The following is a 20976-nucleotide window of genomic DNA, read 5'->3' as shown; positions in this document are numbered from 1 at the left end:
AATGATTGATTTGAAACAGGTGGGAACCTCCAATGGCAGCAGTGAGAGAGATTGAAAACGTCTATGAACACTCCAGCAAGTTGGTTGGCACAGATTTTCAGTACCCTGTCAGGTACACCAGGGCCTGATGCCTCGTGGGGGTTTACCCTCTTGAATGATGTTCTGATATCGGCCTCCCTCAACCTTTGCAGGGATTTTCATATGCACTATTGATTTCTTCTCAAAACAAGCATAGGTGGTCAGCTCATTGGATAGTTAAGCATCACGACCACTTTATTGAAAGCCTTCTTAGAAATCTAAATGCCCATCTCTCACAGTCACAAATATGTACCCTTCAGCCCATGAGTCTGCACCAACCATCAGCCTCTCATTTACACCAATCCCACATAAATCCCAGTTTCCATTCTTTCCACATTCCCATGATCACCTCCAAGAGTCTACCTTTCATTGACATGGGATAATTTCCTGTTGCCATTTAACCAACCAACCTGCATGTGGCCTTGGAGGAAAACAGAGCACCCAGAGGAAACTCATTAGTCACGGGAAGAACATAAGTGCTCCTCACAGACAATGCCAAGATCAGGATTGATCTTGGATCTCTGGTGCTGCAAGTTAACTGGTCTGGTAGCTGTTCCCCTTTGTCTCCCTTTTAGTTCTTATTTATCTTTTCTAATTATCATATATTTTAACAAAATAGATTAATCAGACATGATTTCTCTTTCATAAATCCATTGTAACTATGCTCAAGTGTAACCTTTTTTTTTCAGTACTTTGTTATTAGTTCTTCATTGTAGGTTCAAGCATTTTCCCCATTAGGGATGTCAGTAGTAATAGGTCAGTAGTTCCCTGACTGCTCTCCTTTCTTAAATAATAAATACATATTTGCTACCTCCAATTTGCAGGAACCAAACCAGATTATATAGAATATCAGAAGTTGAAAAACAGAACATCCACCATCTCCATCCAACCTCTCACAAAATTCTGGAATGTAGTTAATTAGATCCTTGGGATCATTGGGCTTTTGATCCCACCAACTTGTCTAATAATTTTTTTTTATCACCAGTACTGATCCCTTTTAGTTCCTCATTCTCGCGAGACTTGGTGTTCTCGTATTTTTAGCAGGATTTTTTGTTTTATTTTCTAAAGACTAAAACAATATTAATCTCTCTACCTTTTCCTTATTAACAAATCTGCTCTCTGTAAAGGATCCACAATTTACCTGCTATTAATGTAATGAGAGAATTTCCTAAATTGTTTTGGTGCTTCTAATAAGCTTATTATCATGTTATTTTCTTTTTTTGTTGGTCTTCCTTTGCTCATTTCTTAAATGTTTCCAATCCCACTGCTATATCTGACAGTTTATAAGACTGTACCTTTGATCTTTGGTGGTGAGCTTTTTATTTGCAAAATCAATGCTCAATTTTTCAAGCTGTTTTAAGAATTATATAGATAGTACCATCAATTAAATTACCTTGATAGCAAAACAAAAAAAACATATATTCCTCCTTTTTTTTCCCCTCCCAATTTATTCTCCCCCCCTCCTCTCCCCAGGCACCAATAACCAAGCTATTGGTGCCAATACCCCCGAAATTTTGAGACACGCCTAATGCACCCATCTAGCACTTGTATCACCCTCCCTTTCCATGAGCTCCCCGTATTCATTCATTCTTCTAATATACATTCATCTTTAAACATTATGGGGATAAAATACATTCCCCCATCCCCCTCATATTCCTCACATTTATAACATTTACAGTCCATCTTTCCCCTGATTCATTCTTTCAGTTGTACAAGGGTTAGGGGGGGGGGGGGGAGTGAGGGGAGAAATACAGACTCTGAATGTTGCATGAATGTTAAAAAAAATTATAATGTTTGATGGGTCTATGAAAATTAAAATAAAATATTAAAAATAGAATTATGTATATATTCCTGATACTCCATGAATTTGAATGTTAACTTGACCAACAAAGGATTTGGTACTCAACTGATATTGGTTATAAAAACAAACCCTTAGTGCCATCCATTCTATTGTCAGTCCTGACATATAAATCAACATTTTGGAAAAAAAAATTGGCTTAATCTGGACTTTATAAATATTCATAACTGATTGCATTGTGATCAAAGTCAGAGTTTATTTTGGTGCACATAACTGCAGAGCCGGGTTTCCTTTTCACAGCCTGGCAATTCTTTCAACTTCCTATTTGAACCTGAATAGGATTTAACCCTGAGCCCATTTCTCTTGGGAAGAAGTCTTCTTTGTATTTTTCTGATTCAAGAGAAATATTGGAAGCATACATGACAACACATTTCTATTAGTTGGAGAAGTATTTTTTTCTCTAGCTTCAGACAAAAAAAATAGTCCTGTCAATAAAACGATTTTAAAATTAAAGAATTTTTTTATTGGTTCAAAGTTAGACATTCTTTGAAGTAAACAGGCAAATAGATCCACAAAATCTAAAACAATTTTTATGACTTTGTTTTATAGTGGCATTATTTCCAAACTGGAGTGTTTAATTTCTATGTTTCTCATTTGTGCAGGACTTTGGTAATGTCCACTTGGGGGTCATGGCCTGGATTATCCCTGTATTTGTAGGGTTCTCCTGTTTTGGTTCTGTCAATGGATCTCTCTTCACTTCATCCAGGTAGACTGATGAAAATGTCATAATTTTAGATTTATTGTATGTAAATATGGTGATTGACTTTGTTTTTTTTTTATATATTTGTTGCATAAAGATCAGAAAATCAATGCTTCATTGTTGCAGTTGTTCATCTAATATATATTTGTGCATGTATGTCTGTTTGTCTGTTCTCCATGCAAATCAATATGTAGCACTCTAGAAAAGTCCACGGAGGTTCAGTAGGGATAAAATTTGATGCTAAATGTCATGAACACATTGAATTTAACTTTTATGGTCATAGGAAGTTCAAAAATATCTTTTGACCAGCTTGCACTGACTTGCATTACTGTTTATTATCCAAATATTTACTAGCACTGATTTGCATTGCTGTTTACTGTAATTGTGTTAACGTTTGATGCTGAATGTCATGACCACATTAAGTTTAACCTTTAAGGTCATATGAAGTTCAAAAAAATGTTATTTGAACCTGAATCAGGGAGACCTCAATTAGTTACAGTGCTGCATCAATGTACATTCAGAATCAAAACAAGTGACCAAACCCAGTTCAACATAGGCCCAAAAAAGTGAAGCAACATTGGCACAAGCTCTTCACAAGCCTGTAGATTTAGACAAAGGAGAAAGCAAGAGACAGCAAAGGAACATCGGTCTCGCCTCACTGTTGGTGTTTCCAGACATGCAAGGAGCGGGCAGCAGGAAACAGAACAGCAATGATACGCCCGTCTCAGTGCTCAGGCCTCCAGTCAGGTAAAGGGCAGGCAGCAGGAAACAGAACATCCACAACGGGCCCGCCTCAGTGCTCAGGCCTCCAGACAAACAAGGAGCAGGCAGCAGGAAACTTTTTGTTTGAACCATGTAGTCAATAATTGAGTGTTTTATTTCCCAGGCAACACCATGTATCCTGCTGGCAAATAATACAAAAATTTGTCTTCATTCAGTCGAGCAATTCATACTATATAGCAATTCATATCTCAAAGAGAAGTTCCCAAGGCAGCATTCGTAATTGGTAGTTATATCATCCAAGCTACTGACAGCATCAGCATGTCTTCCGTCCTACCAGAGGCCCCAAAGCGATTGACTATTGCTACACAACTAGAAAGGATGGCTAACATTCCATCCTACACCCGTACTTGACACGTCAGACCATCAGGCTGTTCTGATGCTACCTGCAGACAAGCAGAAATGACGGGTTTGGGGGCAGTGGTGAAAATCATTTGGTGATGGTCTGAGGATGCAAACGACATCCTCTGTAACTATGAGTCGGAAGACAGGTCATGGATTCAACAGACAACCTCAATGAATCCACCAATGTGTAGAAAACTGTGACCAGGAAGACAATAAGTGCATTCCTCAATTGGAAACCATGGATGAGCCACTTAATTGATTCACTGCTGAAGGCCAGATTAGAGATGTTCAAGTCAAGGGACGTGGTTCTTGATAAGAAATCCAAGTGCAATGTCCACAAGGTCATCAAGGAAGCCAAGAGAACCTCACAGACACACGGCTTGGCAGGGTATGTATGCAATCACGGACCACAAAGCAAAGCCAAGTAATTAGCATGAGTGGGGAAAGGTTAAAGGAGATGTGCACATAGGTTGATCAAAACCTAGAACATGCTGACATGGAAGATGGTAAAAGCAATGTTTAAGAAGCATTAGACAGACGTGAACAGACATGGAATAAAGAGATATAGACCTTAGAGTGGGCAGAAGAGGTTCATTTAGATTGGTATCGTGGTTGGTGCTGATGTCATGTTGCTGTAATGTTCTATATTCTGTGGCAGAAGATATTCTGGTCCAGGTCAACCAGTCAATGTGGTAAACTGAAATATTGGCTTGTATAGTTGCTCTCTGGATTTGGGTTCAAAAAGCTTCAGGGTTCGGTTTCCGTTCCTGAACTTGGATCATAATTTTCGTGTGACCTTTGTTTCAATTAAACAGTTTTGTGCATCAGATGCATATCTACATGAAGAGCAAGCAGGAATGGCATTCATCCAACAGCAAATGGAGTCTCCCCTGTTGCTGATTCACATTTATGCAACTATCATGATCCACAACACTCCATGGAACAGGACTGTACAGCAATGAGACACCATGACCCCAAGTCACATGCAGCTGAACTCTTGATGAAGGTGCATAAAGATTGTAGCTAGAATTGTGGGGAAACTTCTGAACTCTGAAGTGAAGATTGCCATTTATTCAGTGGAACTTTAGTAATGGTCCTATTAGTCTCCATGTCAACTCAAAGAAAGATCAAAGTCAAGATTCCCCATCAAAGAGGAAGCCAATGAAGGAGAGAGAGGAGTTCTTCCCAGCGGGGCCTAACCATTGATCTTTTGGAAGTCATATTTGCTTTTATAATGACTCAGAAAGATGATAAATCAGCTCCTTGGACTATGCTAGATCCTTGAGAGCAATCTCTTATCCTAGCACAAAGTATAAAAAAGGACAGTAAATGTTTTTATAAAGACCATATAAGACTTTCCTCGTAACTTTTCATCTTGAAATTGAGGGTCATCCTATACAAAGAGAATAAAATTCTTACCTTGATGACGAAGTCGCCACAACGCTGCCATCTTCCCATCAGTTCCAACGCAACCTCGCTTAAGCCGTGTTAGTTATTTGTGAGGTCTCACCCTGGGGTCCATCCACCCAGCCTGTTATGGGAACCGACAGAGGTTAATTTTAAAATATCCAAATAAAATTAAAACCTTTAAATGATCATTTGTTATTAAAATATTGTGATTTGCTTTTAACAGCATCAACTGCGCAGTGGTAAGTGCTAGATTTGGGGGTTGTCTTATTCAAAGGGTATCACTCAAAACCAACATTTTTTTTGGAATATTTGATTTTTCAAAGACTCGTGCAAATCCAATAAACAGAATTTTACACTCTCCACGTAATATGATTTACAGAGTTCTTATTCTCTCCCCCCCCCCCACCCCCCACACACCCTTCCCTCTCTACCCCTTAAATTATACAAATACCAGAATATAAAAATACGAAAATACAGACATACAAAAACCACCTAAGTACTGACAAAGACAACAACCCTCCTTGAAAGTAGAGGGGACCTTGGACTAAAATTTTCCTCCAGAAAATTTTGCAGAATTGAAACTTAGCAGCTGGGCAGACAACCACCTGGTTTATTCATCCTTTCTGAATCACTGGAATTTATTGCCCGTGCATATTCGCCATATAAAAGATAATGGTGAGCTACCTTCTTCAACTGTTGCTGTCCCTTTGGTGGAGGTTTAGTATGTTAACAAGAGCGTTCCAGTGTCCTCTGATGTGCTAGGCCTGCAGAGACAGCCCTTTAGTGTGACCAGATGATTGCAGAATCACTTTGTCCTGTAAATTGCGTGCTGTGTTTGTAGTTTAGTATTCTTGTCATTTTAAACTACTTTGGCACTTCATTTTCAGGAATTCCAGGCACTATTTCTGGTCCAATATTAGGGCATTTCAGAGTCATTGCCCTTGTGGGTTGGGTATCACATCTTGGCCATTTAATTTTTCCTTTCTGAACAACATGAGTGAAGCAGATAGATCTTTCTGACCATCATTCTGTGGTTTTAATGGTCATTATTTACTCCCTCCATAGCTTAAAAATAAATTTCATGGCTGTTTTATTAGGATTTTAACCTGGATGCACTGGGTTGTTAGCCCAGTAATTTTACAGCTATGCCACCACAATATTGTTAACATCCTGAAGATTTATTGGTATGTTGTAGAAAATAGAACTTAATTGTTGGTAACAGTAAATGCTTGCCTCCCCATATAACCACATAACAATTACAGCATTGAAACAGGCCAATTTGGCCCTTCTAGTCCGGACTGATCCAAGTACCCTCCTCTAATCCCACTTACCGGCTCTCTGCCCATATCCCTCCATCCCCCTCCCATCCATATACTTATCCAACTCTTTCTTAAATGACAAAATTGACCCTGCCTCCACCACCTTTCCCGGAACTGTTTGAGTAAAGAAGATCCCCCCTTTGCCCGTCAACTCTAAACCCATGACCTCTTGTATCCATCTCTCCTACTCTCAGTGGGAAAAGCCTTTCCACATCAACTCTATCCATCCCTCTCATTATCTTAAACACCTCTATCCAATCCCCTCTCAGCCTTCAATGTTCCAAGGAATAAAGACCTAATTTGTTCATTCTTTCCTTGTATTCCAGATGCTGAAACCCAGGCAACATTTTTGCATTATATTGCTCTTTAAATTTTCAATATCTCCTTCTTTTGTTACAGATTATTCTTTGTGGGAGCAAGAGAGGGTCACTTGCCCAACCTCCTCGCAATGATTCACCCAAGACACTTTACCCCTCTACCGTCATTAATATTTACTGTAAGTATTTCTTATGTTGATATTTTATTGTGTAGTCAAGAAGACATTGCTGGAATACAGTTTTCAATATACGTTCAAACAACAGCTCAAAATACTTTGCTGAGATTTAGGTGGATAGTCAAAAAACTGCAGTAATTTGTATGTCTGGAAGCATAAATTACAAATACAAAATTACACCACATTCAAATGGAAAATGGGTTTGTGAATTCATTATTGCATTTGATTGAATTTGGAATATGGTTAGACTGGTGCCTGATGCAATCTTATCACTTCATAGAAATGGGACCATTTATTGATGATATTCTAATGAATGTAAACATAAACAATGTGAGCTTGTACAAAGGGGAGAATATTTTTAAAATGAAAAAAAAGCACCTGCAATTTTAATAGTTCTCCGAATCTCCAATAAAATGTTCCAGGCAGTTTATTCATAGCTCCTACACCAGCAATATCATATTGATGGGATACTTCAGTTTGATAGCAATACTAAGTGAGGGTTTTGATCACATCACAAGGGAAAGTTTGGTGTTATTTGTATCCACCATGTACAGCAGAGTTGTGGGTTAAGTGCAGTGATTCATGCACTTCATGCATTTCATGTTCTTGCACCAAACTCTGAAAATCATCAAAAAATGTATTGAACGAACACATAGGCTTGATTCTAATGGTTAAATTTGTATGTAAAATGTATATAAAACAGTATTGTATATAGGCCCTTCAGCCTACAATGTTGTGCTGTCCAATATAAACCAACTCCATGATCAATCTAACCTTTCTCTGCTTCGCAGTCTGCAGTCCCCCTTTTTAAAAAAAAAAATTCCATGTGTCATATCGTCTTGCCTTAAAACTCTAGGCTTGTTCTCTTTTGTTTTTACAAAGTCTAGCATCATAGAGGTGCAGAAATTTGACTGCAATCAACTATGAACATAACTCAAAGATTTGTGTTGTGGCCTCGAAAGTCTGTGTAGGGAAAGAATTCAGTTCATTATGTAAAATAATTGAATACAAAATTCGAAGAGCTAAATGTGACTCTGTAATTACCACATAGGGAGAATGCCAATTTATTTCCAACCCCTCAGGTGTTCAGACACTTGACAAAAATGTAAACATAAAATATATTCACTGCATAAAAAAAGAGTGTGTAATGCTTGAAATTATGTATAAAAATGAGCATTGGAGAAGAAAAATAGAAATGCAAATGAAAGCAGAAGTTATTCTATGGTCACTTGTGGCCACTGTGCATCTGTGGCACTTACGCAAGCACATACGTGCATAAAAGCCCACTAAATTTAATAAGTTTGAGAGTTTTCGAAAAGCCCAGATTTTCAGATGGTCCAGATTTCTGGCATCTGGATTTTTTTGGACTTCCACTGTAGTAAATTTATGAATAGCACTAAAATTGGTGGCATGCTGGACACTGAAAAAGATTGTCAGAGTCTACCTCAGGATCCAGATCAACTGGGAAAGTGCCTCAAGGAATGCCTGATGAAATTTATCAGATCAGTTCAAAGTGATACATTTTGGGAGGAGATACATCGTGAGTGACAGGCACCATTGCAGTGTTTTACATAGTCCTTTGAAAGTGGCGAAACAAGTAGCAAGAGGGTTAAGATGGCATGTGGCATAGATGCAGATTTAGTACAAGAGTGGAGATGGCGTATTACAGCTGTACAAGGGTGTAACGTGTGTAGTTTTGGTCACCATACCATAGGATGGATGTGAATAAGCTAGAAAGAGGGTACAGAAGAGATTCACAAAGATGTCACTGGGACCAAAGGATTTCAGCTATAAGCAAAGACCGTATAGGCTTGCACAGTTTTCCATCGAACAAAAGAGGTTCGGGGGATAGAGGTTGATAAAATCAAAAGGGAGGCATAAACAAGGTGGATGGTGTCAGTTTTTTTTCTTGTGTAGGAGGGCATGATTTAAGGTGAAAGGAGATCTGAGGGGTTAGGGGCTGGGTGCAGGTCAATGAGACTAGCGGAATAATATTCTAGCACTGACTGGAGGGGCGCATAGCCTGTTTTCTGTGCTGTAGTGTCCTATGGTAGGCACTGCCATGTTGAGAATGTTGTTCTTGGTGGTGGCTAGGATACAGGTGTCCAATTTGCTAAGTATTTCCATCACTCTCTGTTTTTATTTGTATTTCATGACTTAATTTTCAGGTAGGCTGCCATTTTTCCCATTACTTCTTCCAGATCAGAGTATAAATTGTTCTTTAACAGAAAAAGAATTTGATTAAAAATGCAACTCCTCTGATCATGCTTTTTGTTCCTGTTTTACAGTGTTGGATGACTTTGATGTATGCATTCTCTGTCAATATATACTCTGTAATTAACTTCTTCAGTTTCTTCAACTGGCTGTGCATTGCATTAGCTATTGTTGGAATGATGTGGTTGCGTTACAAGAAACCAGAAATGGAACGGCCAATAAAGGTAATTGGGCAGCAGCAAAATGTTCAATCACGTTTATCCTCTGAGCATTATTCATCAATTTGAGTGACTTTTTAAAAAAATGAACAAACCATTAGATTTCGAATGGCAGTTGTTACCAGAACAATTAGCACGATTTGGCCATGACAAGAGCTTCATTAGACAGAGGTAAAGGCATTTCCCGTAACAGGGAAAGGGGCTGAGTCTTAAATCAGCCCTATTGCGCTGCCACAGTCTTAGCACAGGTCTTGATTATGAGTTCTTGAACTGCTTTGAAACAGGCTTGAGATTTGATCGATTCGTCACCAACCAGGTAAATACCCATGCAAAGCAAAGGTGAACCTAACAGAGGCAGATTTAAAAAATAAAGGCCATCTGTGTTCAGTCCTGAGGCATATTATTTGACTCAAAGTAATGTTATTTTAGAAATGTTGTCGATTCCTTTGTTTATTCCATGAAACAAAACTCAAATTTGATGGAAACATGATGAAAATTATATAGCTGTTTTCGAATGTCAATGTCCTTGTGTACATTAATTTTAACCATCCTTCTTCAGCTCTTTTGCTCTAAAATTGCATAGTTATTTTTTGCCTAGAATGGGGGGAACAAATTAAATGAATTGCAGAGAATTAGTTTTCTCCTTGATTTCAGTCCTGGAAAGTAAATGAGGATGAGGCAACAATTCAATTAAAGTTTAATTGTAATAAAGTGTAAAAACAAATTGTAATTTTGTTCTGTCTCTTACAGTTCAATATCCTGCTCCCAATTATTTTTGTGCTTGCTTGCGTCTTTCTGATTGTTGTATCCATATGGGCGACACCTGTGGAATGCGTCATTGGTTTTGCCATCATCCTGTCTGGAATTCCGGTCTATTGTATTGGAGTTCACTGGAAAAATAAACCCAAGTGGCTTTTAAATGCATTCGGTATGCATGTTTAAGATTTTTTAAATTGTGATTAGTAAGATTAATTGTATGTTTTTATTTTTGGGCTCATATGTGTCAACCAAGTTGATCCTTTACACACTATCACCAATAACTTTACTATTTGAAATTGCAAAAGATACTTTTTTAATAATATTAGCATGTTAGGTTTTTCATAAATTTTGGATAGAGAACACTATGTTCTGAAATAAAATGGGAAAGTGGCAGCCAACATCTGTAGAAAAAGAAACAATTACCCATTTAGTTCTGGAGTGTTTCATCAGAAATGGGAAAGAGAAAAATTCCTTCATTTTTGGTCGAGAAAATGTGGGAGGAATAAAAGGAAACAGATGAATTAGTGTGACAATTCAGTAGCAATTAAGGCCAAATTAAACTTCTTTACCTTTGTTGCTAATAATAAGGCAAAACAACCAAAATGATGATTTGCTGAAGTGGCCAGTCCTGAAACATACACAAAGTGTGCTCCCGAAGCTGTTATCAAAATTACAACCTATTGATAAAGAGTTAGAGCACTTCATTGAATTTTTAAAGTTATATTGTCAGTAGTAGCAATGGAGACTTGCTCTCTGAGTTTTATTGTTCAGAGTCCATTTTGATCAATGAAGATTATTCTTGGGGATAATTTTGATCTTTGGTTGGGTGACCAGTGCCATATACTAGTCGACTGCCTGGTTCAACTGAAGAGTTCACCGCCATTTTCTGACAAGGAACATTTTTGATTGAGTTTGCCTAATTCAGCTGATCTGGTCAATAGTAAGGTCACTCCTGTCAAAGGCATGGCTAGCATAGCAGTTAGTGTAACGCTATTTCAGCGCCAGCGACCCGGGTTCAAATCCAGCGCTGACTGCAAGGAATTTGTACACTTCCTCCCACCTTTCAAAATATACAGGGGTTGTAGGTTATTTAGGTGGCACAGGCTTGTGAGCCTAAAGGGCCTGTTACTGTGCTGAATGACTAAATTTTAAAAAATTAAATATAAAAAATGATCATGGGAGGAAGAATTAGGGTGGTGTTTAGATGAAGGACAACTATGTTCAAGAATTAACATGAATACAGAAGAAGAAACTATCTATACTCATGTCTGGAAAAAAATACTTTGCTTCCCTTTTTGATGTTTCCTCAGTTCTGTTCCTAATAAAATTGGTGAGTGAATCTCTATCCCAGTTGAACCATTCTCTTCTAAAATGGCAGTCATCGTTTCATTTATGTAGGTTCTACATTAAAAGTGTGAAACTAATAGGTTCATCAGCAATCAGCTCCTGTAAAAAAAGCGGGGACCAGATGGACTCTTGTCCACCATTGCCCCTTTGAGCCTGTCACTGCTTTATTAACATGAATACAAGCATTTTTTTGGTTTATCAGTAACATAGTTTTCATCTTTCTTGCAGATTCCATTACTATTTTCAGTCAAAAGGTTTTGGAGGTGGTACCTCAAACTTCATAATCAGAAAATTAAGCTTCTTAAGAAAAACACACAGAAGGACAAGCAAAGGAGGCATTGTTACATACTCCAAGTCAGCTTTTTTCTTGGAATTATTTCCAGTTACCTTGAAGGTGAAGATTGTTCCATCATCTCAAGATTTGTTGAAAAGTCATCATGTGATCCTTTTATTAGAAAGGGACTTGGTGATCTAATACTATACCTGGGAAAAGAGCATTTGATGTGCTTTTAATGTTTGTGTTGATTTCTCTATTTCACAACATCTTAAATTTGTTGAACCCTTGTGCCTGTGGTACAGTCGTCACTGTAATTGGCACTAAAATCTAAAAATTGCCCCATTAGATTTGCTTCCTAATTGGGCCTCCAGGCATACTTTGAGATGGGAGTACTTTCAGATAAATATATGTGCATGACTGGTTCTTTAAAGTCAAAACTTCGTTTTGAACGCCATGTAGATTTCTGTCCATTGTAATCTTTAATTCATTTTGTTGAACATATTTAATGAGTAAATGTGCATAAACTGTGAGCAATAACAAACAGCTGGTTCATGCAGAATGTGATTGAATGATTTATTACAGGAACATTTAATCCCTGCTGTCAGCTGTTAGCAGGAAAAAGCATCAAATTCCAACAGTGTCGCAAGCTTTGGAAGGGTAGATTGGTCAAGGTTCTTTTTCACTTTCTACTGGAGTTGCAGTGGGGCTAAATTTTAGCTGATTTTTTTTTGTGCTTGCCATTGACTCCACAATTAAATCACTTGCTGCCACTCTCAGTCATGAGTCATTAATGAATCAGGTGTATGATATACTGGAGAGTAGCCATTATTTGTGGATCCAAACCCCAGGATAAAAGAATGCTTCATGCTATGCAATTGGCTCTGAAATATTTGGTGGGAGGAGTTTGATTGGCAATGGGGAAGCAGGCACATTGTCGTTTTTAAGTAAATGGGGCCTTTTTTAATGAAGGGGTTTTCACTCTGTTGTTAAAACAGAAAGTCTGCAGATGCTGGGGTCAGGTGCAATACACAAAAGTGCTGGAGAGACTCAGCGGTCACGAAGGATTCATAGGAAGTAAAAGGCAGTCCACTTTTTGGGCCTGAGCCCATCATCAGGATTCTGGTAAACAGGTTCAATCCTTCAGTTGAATGGAATCAGCATCTGAATTTAGGAAAACTCTCCAACTGCTTACCTGGTTGTTATTTATTTCTGGAGTGTTTGCGTATTCTACCCTGTTTAAGGTTAGCAGAATCCTTGTATGATTTTAACTGAAGAAGAAAAATAAACAGAAGTGCAAAAGAGTAAGAATCCATCAGTTTTAAAGAAACTGTCAGGATTTGTTTTTTATTAAAATTAGCTTTTGCATATCTTCAACCTGTTGAAGAAACTCCACATAAATAGGTGCTATTATTTCTGTGAATTCAATAATTGATTTCTTTGAGGAGTTTTCCCCTTATAGCTACCTATGTCGTTAAATTATTGTTGTAGATATTCTTTGAACATCCTCAACAATATTATTCTAAAGATAGGATGACAAAGTGTTTGAGTTCTTCATCAGTATCAAAGATGATAATATTTCCTTTAGGGTTGTATTGTCTTTATTTCTAATTTCTGTTAAATGAATCAGACGTAACCAAGTTAAATATCAGTCATTGCACTACAATCATCCACAATTTTTAATATGTTAAAATTTATGGAGCAGTAGGCAGGTCAAACATTGTAGTTGACTTCAAATCTTTGTCTTGCGTTGGGTTTTTTTTGTGGTTGGGGAATTTAAACCTGCAGATCTGTTAAAAGAGGTATAAGAAAATACAATTAATGATTAATAATGCTTAGTATGTATAGTGGCTGCAAATAATTCTGATTGCTGCATCGAGGACTCAGTTTTGATTGATGTTGGTCTTTGTTAGCTTGTAAAGTTTTCTCAATGTGGTAGTGAAAAAGTGCTGTGGATATTTTTAGTTGACCCTGGCTCAGTTTAGGTAAAGATTAGTTATGTGCTGCAACTTAATCTCTGAAAATATTTTTTGTGATTATTTCTTGTATTTCACTCTTTACTGTAATATACCTATCTGAAATGTGGTCGTTTTACTTGTTACTGTTATTTAGAGAGCAAAAAGGCCAGTTGGCCAATAAAATGATGCCTGAATGAAGAGAGCAACCATTTACCGCTTGTGAATATCCACAAGCAGTTTTTACTATTTATTTGAGTGTATTTCTCACATTCCTATCTTTCATCTCTTGTCAACTTGCAAGATGCACAAAACCATCATTGATGTGGAGTGAAATCATTTTTATTCTCTTGTATTAAATAGATTTGATGTTTCCTGTATTGAAAGTACTGTAATATGTAAACAAATGTTAATGCACAATACTTAAGGATGATCTAAAATTTATTTTAAGAAATTGTCAATTCAGTTTGCTACTAACGGAGCTGAGTCTTCTGGTACCATTCAGCATCTCTATCTTTTGTCATATTGTAGTACTACTGGGGAAAAAAAACCTTTTATAAGATTGATATGCAAATTTAATTTAACCACTGTTTTAGTTCATGGAAATAATTTATATTTATAAAGTTCTACTTAAAATGACTGAAGAGTTATTTTGAAGGAAGGATTGATTTCACTAAATATGGGGATAAAATCTACCTACAAAATAACTGTTGCTTTTAAATGGAATATTGATAGCATATGGGCGGAACACAGGCAGATGGACAAGTGGGGCCAAAAGTGTTGTTTCGGCACTGTAGAAACCTGTAACTATCAGAATAGAAATGTGCTTGGTCATCTGAAGTTGAGACATTGTGTTCAGATCAATATAAATTATTGTTTTCAGTGGATTAACAGTTAGACAATCATAACATCTCCATCACAATGTCATTGATAGTTATATGCAGGAAGGGAAATGTGCAGAAGAATAAATTACACTTGGTGCAGAAAAAAGGTGCATCAATTTTGAACATTTGGTCCTGTAAGATAGTGTGAAGCCTGAACAGTTCTGGGTGTGTATTTTAGATGTCTCAATATAAAATATTGGTTAATATTAATTTATGTGCAACTTCAATGCTGGAAATATATATATAAAATTATTAAAGTTGTCCTTTAGATCTGTCTTTTTCTCCATCAAGAACTGATTAGAGTAGAACAGCTATTTCATCCCCAATTTCCATCAAAAAGGTAAAAATGTCAAAATAACTTTGCATGAGCTGCGCAGACTTGTAGAAAATAGAACAGTGTAGATCAGGAACAGACACTGTGGCCCACAATGTCTGCACCGAACATATTGCCAGATTAAACTAAAATTCTGCTGCCTGCAAAATCCTCTATTCCCTCCTATGTCTATCCAGAAGCATTTTAGCACAATTACCATAAGTGCTTCCACCACTCCCCCTGTCAACCCATTTCAAGCACCTACCACTCTCAAAAAAAAAATGCAATGCACATCTCCTTTCTATTCTTCCCCTCAACCCCAACGGCCTTCAGCCGAAAACAAATATCCTATTGAATTTGATATTTCTTTCCTGGGAAAATAAATCTGCCTATCCATGCCACTCATAATTTAATAAACTTCTTCCAGCTTCAAACACTCCAGAGAAAACAACCCAAGTTTATCCAACTGCTTCTTGTAATTCATACCCTCTAATCCAGACAGAATCCCAGTAAACCTCTATTATTTCCCAAGCCTCCACATCCTGTAATGGGGTGACCAGAATTGCCCACAATGCAATGCAACCAAAGTTTTTAAGTAGTTGCAGCATAATTTTCTTATTCTCAGTGCCCAAACCAATGACCTTCTTTACCACCCTATCTACATGCAGGGCCAATCAGTCATTGATTGTATTCAAAACGGAGGAATAGATTTATGGATATTTAAAGGGAATCAAAGGATCTGAGAATAGGCAGGAAAATGATCATTGCAGAAGAAAATTAGCTGTGATCTTGCAGAATGGCAGAACATGCTCAATGGGATGAGTAGGCTAACTACTGTTCTTGTGTTTAAATTTGAAGATCTGTTTTAACACTGAGCTTTTTTTATGACCATATCCTTGTTTTTCTTTGGATTTTTATTAAGTGTATTCAACAAAGAATGCTTGCTCACAGAAAAAAGTAGAAGAGATATATGGGAATAAATTATCCCACATGTCCTTCAAACAAACCCAGCACAGCAAATGCTGGAAATATTTCCAAGTAAACTTGTTCAGAAAATGTACAATCCATTGCTGTATCCTTCCCTGGAAAATAAAAAGCAATTTTCTTTATACCTTCATGTCTTTTGAATCAAAGTGTAAATTTCTGAATGCTTTTGATTGGAGCAGGGGTAGTGAACTTCAGCAGTGGGGCCATAGAAGAACAATTGCACTTACAGTGGCTGGACCCATTTTTATCAATTACAACAACAAGGGCAACGTTTCCTTTACATCAACTCATTTTGATGCTGGTAACAGATCAGGTCGATCCATGGAAGGGAAAACAAGAGTTAAATCACCAACCATTCCCCTTCTCACTTCAGTATAGTTTCCTGTGCAATTGTAGTAGATGCAACATCTGCTCTTTTTCTTCATCCCTTCCTACCCTCCATGTGCCCAGGCATTCTTTTTAAAATAGAGACTCACTTGCATTTCTTTCCATCTCCTGTACTGGTACATAGAAAGAATAGAAGATTAGGCCAGATGAATGCAGGGGGAACAGAGATTCAGGTTCTTGAATCACTGGAATCTTCTGGGGCAGATGTGACCTGTACAAGATGAATGAATGGATTGAACTGAAAGTGGAACAATACCCTGGCAGGGATAGTTGTGCTACTTTGGAAGGTTGAAACTAGATTGGCAAGGAGTGGGGCCAAAAATGCTAGTGAAAGGAGAACTAGTTTAATAGGTAGCATGGCGAAGAGAGAGGATGGACTGATGGTTTAAAATGCATTAATTTCAATGCAAGGCTTAACAGATAAGGCAGACAAATTCAGCATGTATTGACTTGGGGAACTGGAATCTTACAGTCTTAACAGAAACTGACAAGTTATTGTTCCAGGGTACAGATAAGGGAAGTGTGGGTGGTGAGGATGCTTTTTTGATGAATGAGGACATAAGATTTGTGCTTGGAGAAGATATTCTTGAGGAATCATTTAGTGAATGGCAGAGTATTGGACAGAAGTTGAGAGAGGTGGAGAGACAGGTGGACAAAGCAACCACTTAAAAACAAAAGTAAGTACAGGAAGTCATCGGGTTAAAAACATCTGATTTATAAACAACTTGTACTGACAAAACAGCATGAAGTAGAATGCCATCAACTTCTGGTTCGAGCGTGGTCGAGTCAGCATCGCAAGAGAGTACGCTGTATGATACTTTAGCACGATGCTGCCATCACCCAGCATCACGAGGGTGGTGGTCTGCATATTGCAAGTGCAAGAAAAGATTCGAACAATGCACCTGTACAGTACTGTACAGTCTTGTCTAGGAAAAGCAGAGTTTTACATGCTCATCATCCAAATTAATTTGGTGTGATCAATGAGGCCAAAAACAGATTAGATGACTGCTCCACCGAACACCATATCAACTCCCCCATCCATTCTTGCAATGACATCTCTGCCCTGGTCCCATCCATTGTAAGGGTGAGGCCAAACATAAATTTAAAGAACAACACATCATATTCCTCCTGGTCAGCCTAAAACTTAATTGCATGAACATCAATTTTACTACTTTTCATTAACTCCTACCTCAGATTTCAGATTTATTGTCAGAGTACATAATTGATATCACATACAACCCTGAGATTATTTTTCCTGTGGGTGAGGCAGAATTACCACTCCTGCAGAAAGACTCTTCACAGCATATGCACGTAAAAAGAAACACCTCCAATTGGTTCCACGGTTTCCATCTCTACCTACTCCTATACTTAACGCACCCCTCCCCACTTCACAGTAGTCTCTCCTTTTATGTGACTCTCCACCTCCCACACATTCTGTATAAAAGAATCTGAATCGGGTTTATTGTCATAAACATGTGTCACAAAATTTGTTGTTTTGCAGCAGCATTGTTCATTAAAGGCCCAAATTTGCTCTAAGTCACAGAATGTAAATACAATATTTAAGAATAGTTGGTCCAAAGAGAAAAAAGTGAGATAGTATCTCTATAGGTTCATTGTTCAGAAATCTGATGACAGAGGGGAAGAAGCTGTGGCGTTTTTGAGTTGTTGGGTGTGCGTTTTCAGGCTCCTGTACCTCTTTCCTGATGGTGGGATAAGAGTATGGCCTGGGTGGTGAGGGTACCCAGTGATAGAGGCTGCTTTCTTTGGACACTGCCTCTTCAAGATGTCCTTGATGGAGTGAAGACTGATGCTCACGATGCCCTCTGTAGTCTTTTCCTGTCCTGTGCATTGGCACCACCGTACCAGTGTTGCAACCAGTCACAAAGCTCTCCACAGAACACCTGTAGGAATTTCCAAGAGTCTTTTGTGACATACCAAATCTCCTCAAACTACAAATGAAATATAACTGCTGGCGAGTCATCAACTTAGGATAGATCTTCAGAAATGTTGACACCCAAGAATTTGAAGTTCTTTACCCTTTCCACTCTCCTTGGTTCTCATGATTTCCCTTCCTGAAGTTTACAATCAGTTCCTTAGTTTGGCTAATCTTTAGTGCAAGGATGTTATTGTGACACCACTCGATGAGCCGATCTATCTCACTCCTGTATGTTTCCTCATTGCTGTCTGTGATTCTGCTGACAACCATGGTGACATTGGCAAATTTGTAGATGGCATTTGAATTGTGCCGAGCTACTCAGTCATAGATGTAGAGGGAATAGAGCATTGGGCTAAGAACACATCCTTGAAGTACACCTGTGTTGATGTTCAGTGAGGAGGAGGCGATGTTCTTATCGATTCATACTGACTGTGGTCTTCTGATGAGGAAGTCAAGGATCCAATTGCAGTGAGGAGGCCTAGGTTTTTATGCTTTCTGACCAATACTGAGGGGATCATGATGTTGAAAGCTGAGCTGTAAATGATGAAAAGCAACCTGATGTATGTGTTGTTGTTTACCAGGTGATCCAGGACTACGTGGAGAGCCAGTGAGATTGCATCTGCTGTGGAACAATTGCGAAAAGCAAATTGCACTGGGTCCACATCTTTACTCATGTCCATGTTAAATCTGGTCATGGCCAACCTCTCAAAGCATTTCATTGCAGTAAATGTGAGTGTGACTGGACATCGAGGCAGCTCACTCGGCTCTTCTTAGGTACCAGTATGACTGGTGCCCTTTGGAAGCAGGGGCTCGCTCCGACTGCAGCAGTGAGAGATTGAAAATGTCCACGAACACTCCAGCGAGTTGGTGGGCACATGTCGGGTATGCCATCAGCACCTGATGCCTTGCGAGGGTCCATCCTCTTGAAAGATTTTCTGACATAGCCTCTGAGACAGATGGCACAGGGTTTCCAACTTCTGCAGGGATTCTAACAGGTACAATTGAATTCTCCTTTTCAAAGCAAGTATAAAACACATTCAGCTCATCGGGGAGTGAAGCATCACAGCCAGTTATGATGCTCAGCTTTGCCTGGCACCTCCTGTGTCTTTCTCCTTCATTTGCATAATATCACCCACTTTTTACTTTAGTTTCAATCAAGGGTCTTGGTCTGAATCATTGAGTGACTACCTTTGGATGCTCCAGCAGCTCAGTGTTTGCTCAAAGCCTACAGTATATTTGAAGAAACATCATTTCGTTTTCTGTCAGTGCAGATTACAGCCTTTGGCTCTCAATATCAAATTTCACATGTTCATGTTAGGTTCTCTCTCTGGACCAAAACCAACCAGTTCTTCTGCAGCTAATCCATCTGTAATACTGATTCACTTTTACTTTCTTCACAATACTGCTAGATCTGCAGCTGCATGTTACTGAGAGCTCTACTCTGCACAAAGCAGATTTTCAATGTTTCTTTGTTTTTCTCCCAGCCACTGGTTAACTTATTGCTGATTTATAATGAGTGGTTAGAAATAGATTATCACCATGGCAATCCGAGGCCTTCTTAATCAGAGATTTCCTCTTTAACCTTTCTCACTCTCTCTCCCACCTTTCTGTAACTTAAAACTAATTAGTTTTCTTTCTTTCCCAGTTCTGATTGAAAGATCTTCAGTGTGAAACATTATCTGTTTATCTTTCCACAGATTTTGCCAGCATTTTTGTTTATTTCAGATTTTCAGCATCTTCAGTTTTTGATTGGCACCGATATTGCTAAGATTGTTTTTAAAAGGCAATCGCAAATTTAATTTACTGATTTTTAAAAACAAAATCAAAACTACACCATGTCCATAAAAGATAGGAGCTGAATTAGGCCATTCATCCCAGACTGCCCCTCCATTCATATCATGGCTGATTTATTTTTCTTTCAATGCCATTCTCCTGCCTTCTCCCCAAAATCTTTGATGCCCACAGAATGATGGAATATTACAGCTCAAAAGACAGGCTCTTCAGCCCTTCTTGTCTGTGCCAAAATATTATGCCTAGTCCCACTGACCTGCACCTATTCTATACCCCTCCCAACTATGTACCTGTCCAATTTTTTCTTAAATGTTAAAATTAAGCCCACATTCACCACTTCAACTGGAAGCTCATTCCATACTCCCACTACTCTCTCTGAGAAGAAATTTCCCATAATGTTCCCCCTTTCATTCTTAATCCATGTCTTTTGGTTTATATCTCACCTAAGATCAGTGGAAAAAGACTACCTGCATTCACTCTGTCTATCCCCCTCATAATTTTCTATTCCCCTGTTATGGATCAGTCTCTCCAATGTCGAGAAGACCAAAACGGGAGTACAAGATGCAGTAGATTACCTCTACAGATTCACACTTGGAGGTGTTGCTTCACTTATGTAGATTGCTGGGAGATATTAATATATTCTGTAACAGTCAGTGATGTTATCTCCTGGTTTATTGATGGAAAACAAAAAATAAAATATTCAGAATAAAAGTGTTGCTTCATTTGGGAGATCTGTTTGAGGCTTCAGCGGTGGTAAAGGAGGGGGCATGGGCACATGTAGCATTTTCTGTTGTCACAGGGGTAGGTACTGAGAGATAAGTGGATAAGGGAGTCATGGAGGGAGCAGTCCCTGCCGAAGGCAGAGAGGGTGGGATCACGTTGTAGGTGACGGAAATTGCGTAAGATATTATGTTGGATGCAGAGGCCG

General features: G+C 38.4%; 1 protein-coding gene and 1 long non-coding RNA gene across 4 annotated transcripts in view; one reads left to right on the top strand and one right to left on the bottom strand.

Moving 5' to 3' along the window:
- Positions 1-16058, top strand: part of slc7a5 (solute carrier family 7 member 5) — a 46501-nt gene extending 30443 nt beyond the window's left edge. The window contains exons 6-10 of the mRNA XM_069901840.1: positions 2539-2642; positions 6890-6986; positions 9272-9421; positions 10166-10343; positions 11750-16058. Of these exons, the coding sequence (XP_069757941.1) occupies positions 2539-2642; positions 6890-6986; positions 9272-9421; positions 10166-10343; positions 11750-11805 (585 nt within the window). The 3' untranslated portion in view covers positions 11806-16058. The remainder of the gene's footprint in view (positions 1-2538; positions 2643-6889; positions 6987-9271; positions 9422-10165; positions 10344-11749) is intronic.
- The window catches only part of LOC138744945 (uncharacterized), an 87326-nt gene that overhangs the window by 13506 nt on the left and 52844 nt on the right, over positions 1-20976 (bottom strand). The window contains exon 4 of one of the 3 annotated variants that reach the window (XR_011345887.1): positions 2441-3537. The exons of 1 other annotated variant lie outside the window; for it this stretch is intronic. This is a non-coding gene — a long non-coding RNA (uncharacterized lncRNA). Of the gene's footprint in view, positions 1-2440; positions 3538-10100; positions 10306-20976 lie in introns of those variants that run through there. One more of the 3 variants, XR_011345886.1, reaches the window with a different exon arrangement.

This window comes from Narcine bancroftii, chromosome 10 (genome assembly GCF_036971445.1).
Source record: "Narcine bancroftii isolate sNarBan1 chromosome 10, sNarBan1.hap1, whole genome shotgun sequence".
In the NCBI taxonomy this organism is placed as follows: domain Eukaryota; kingdom Metazoa; phylum Chordata; class Chondrichthyes; order Torpediniformes; family Narcinidae; genus Narcine; species Narcine bancroftii.
This window is presented reverse-complemented; position numbering and strand designations above follow the sequence as displayed.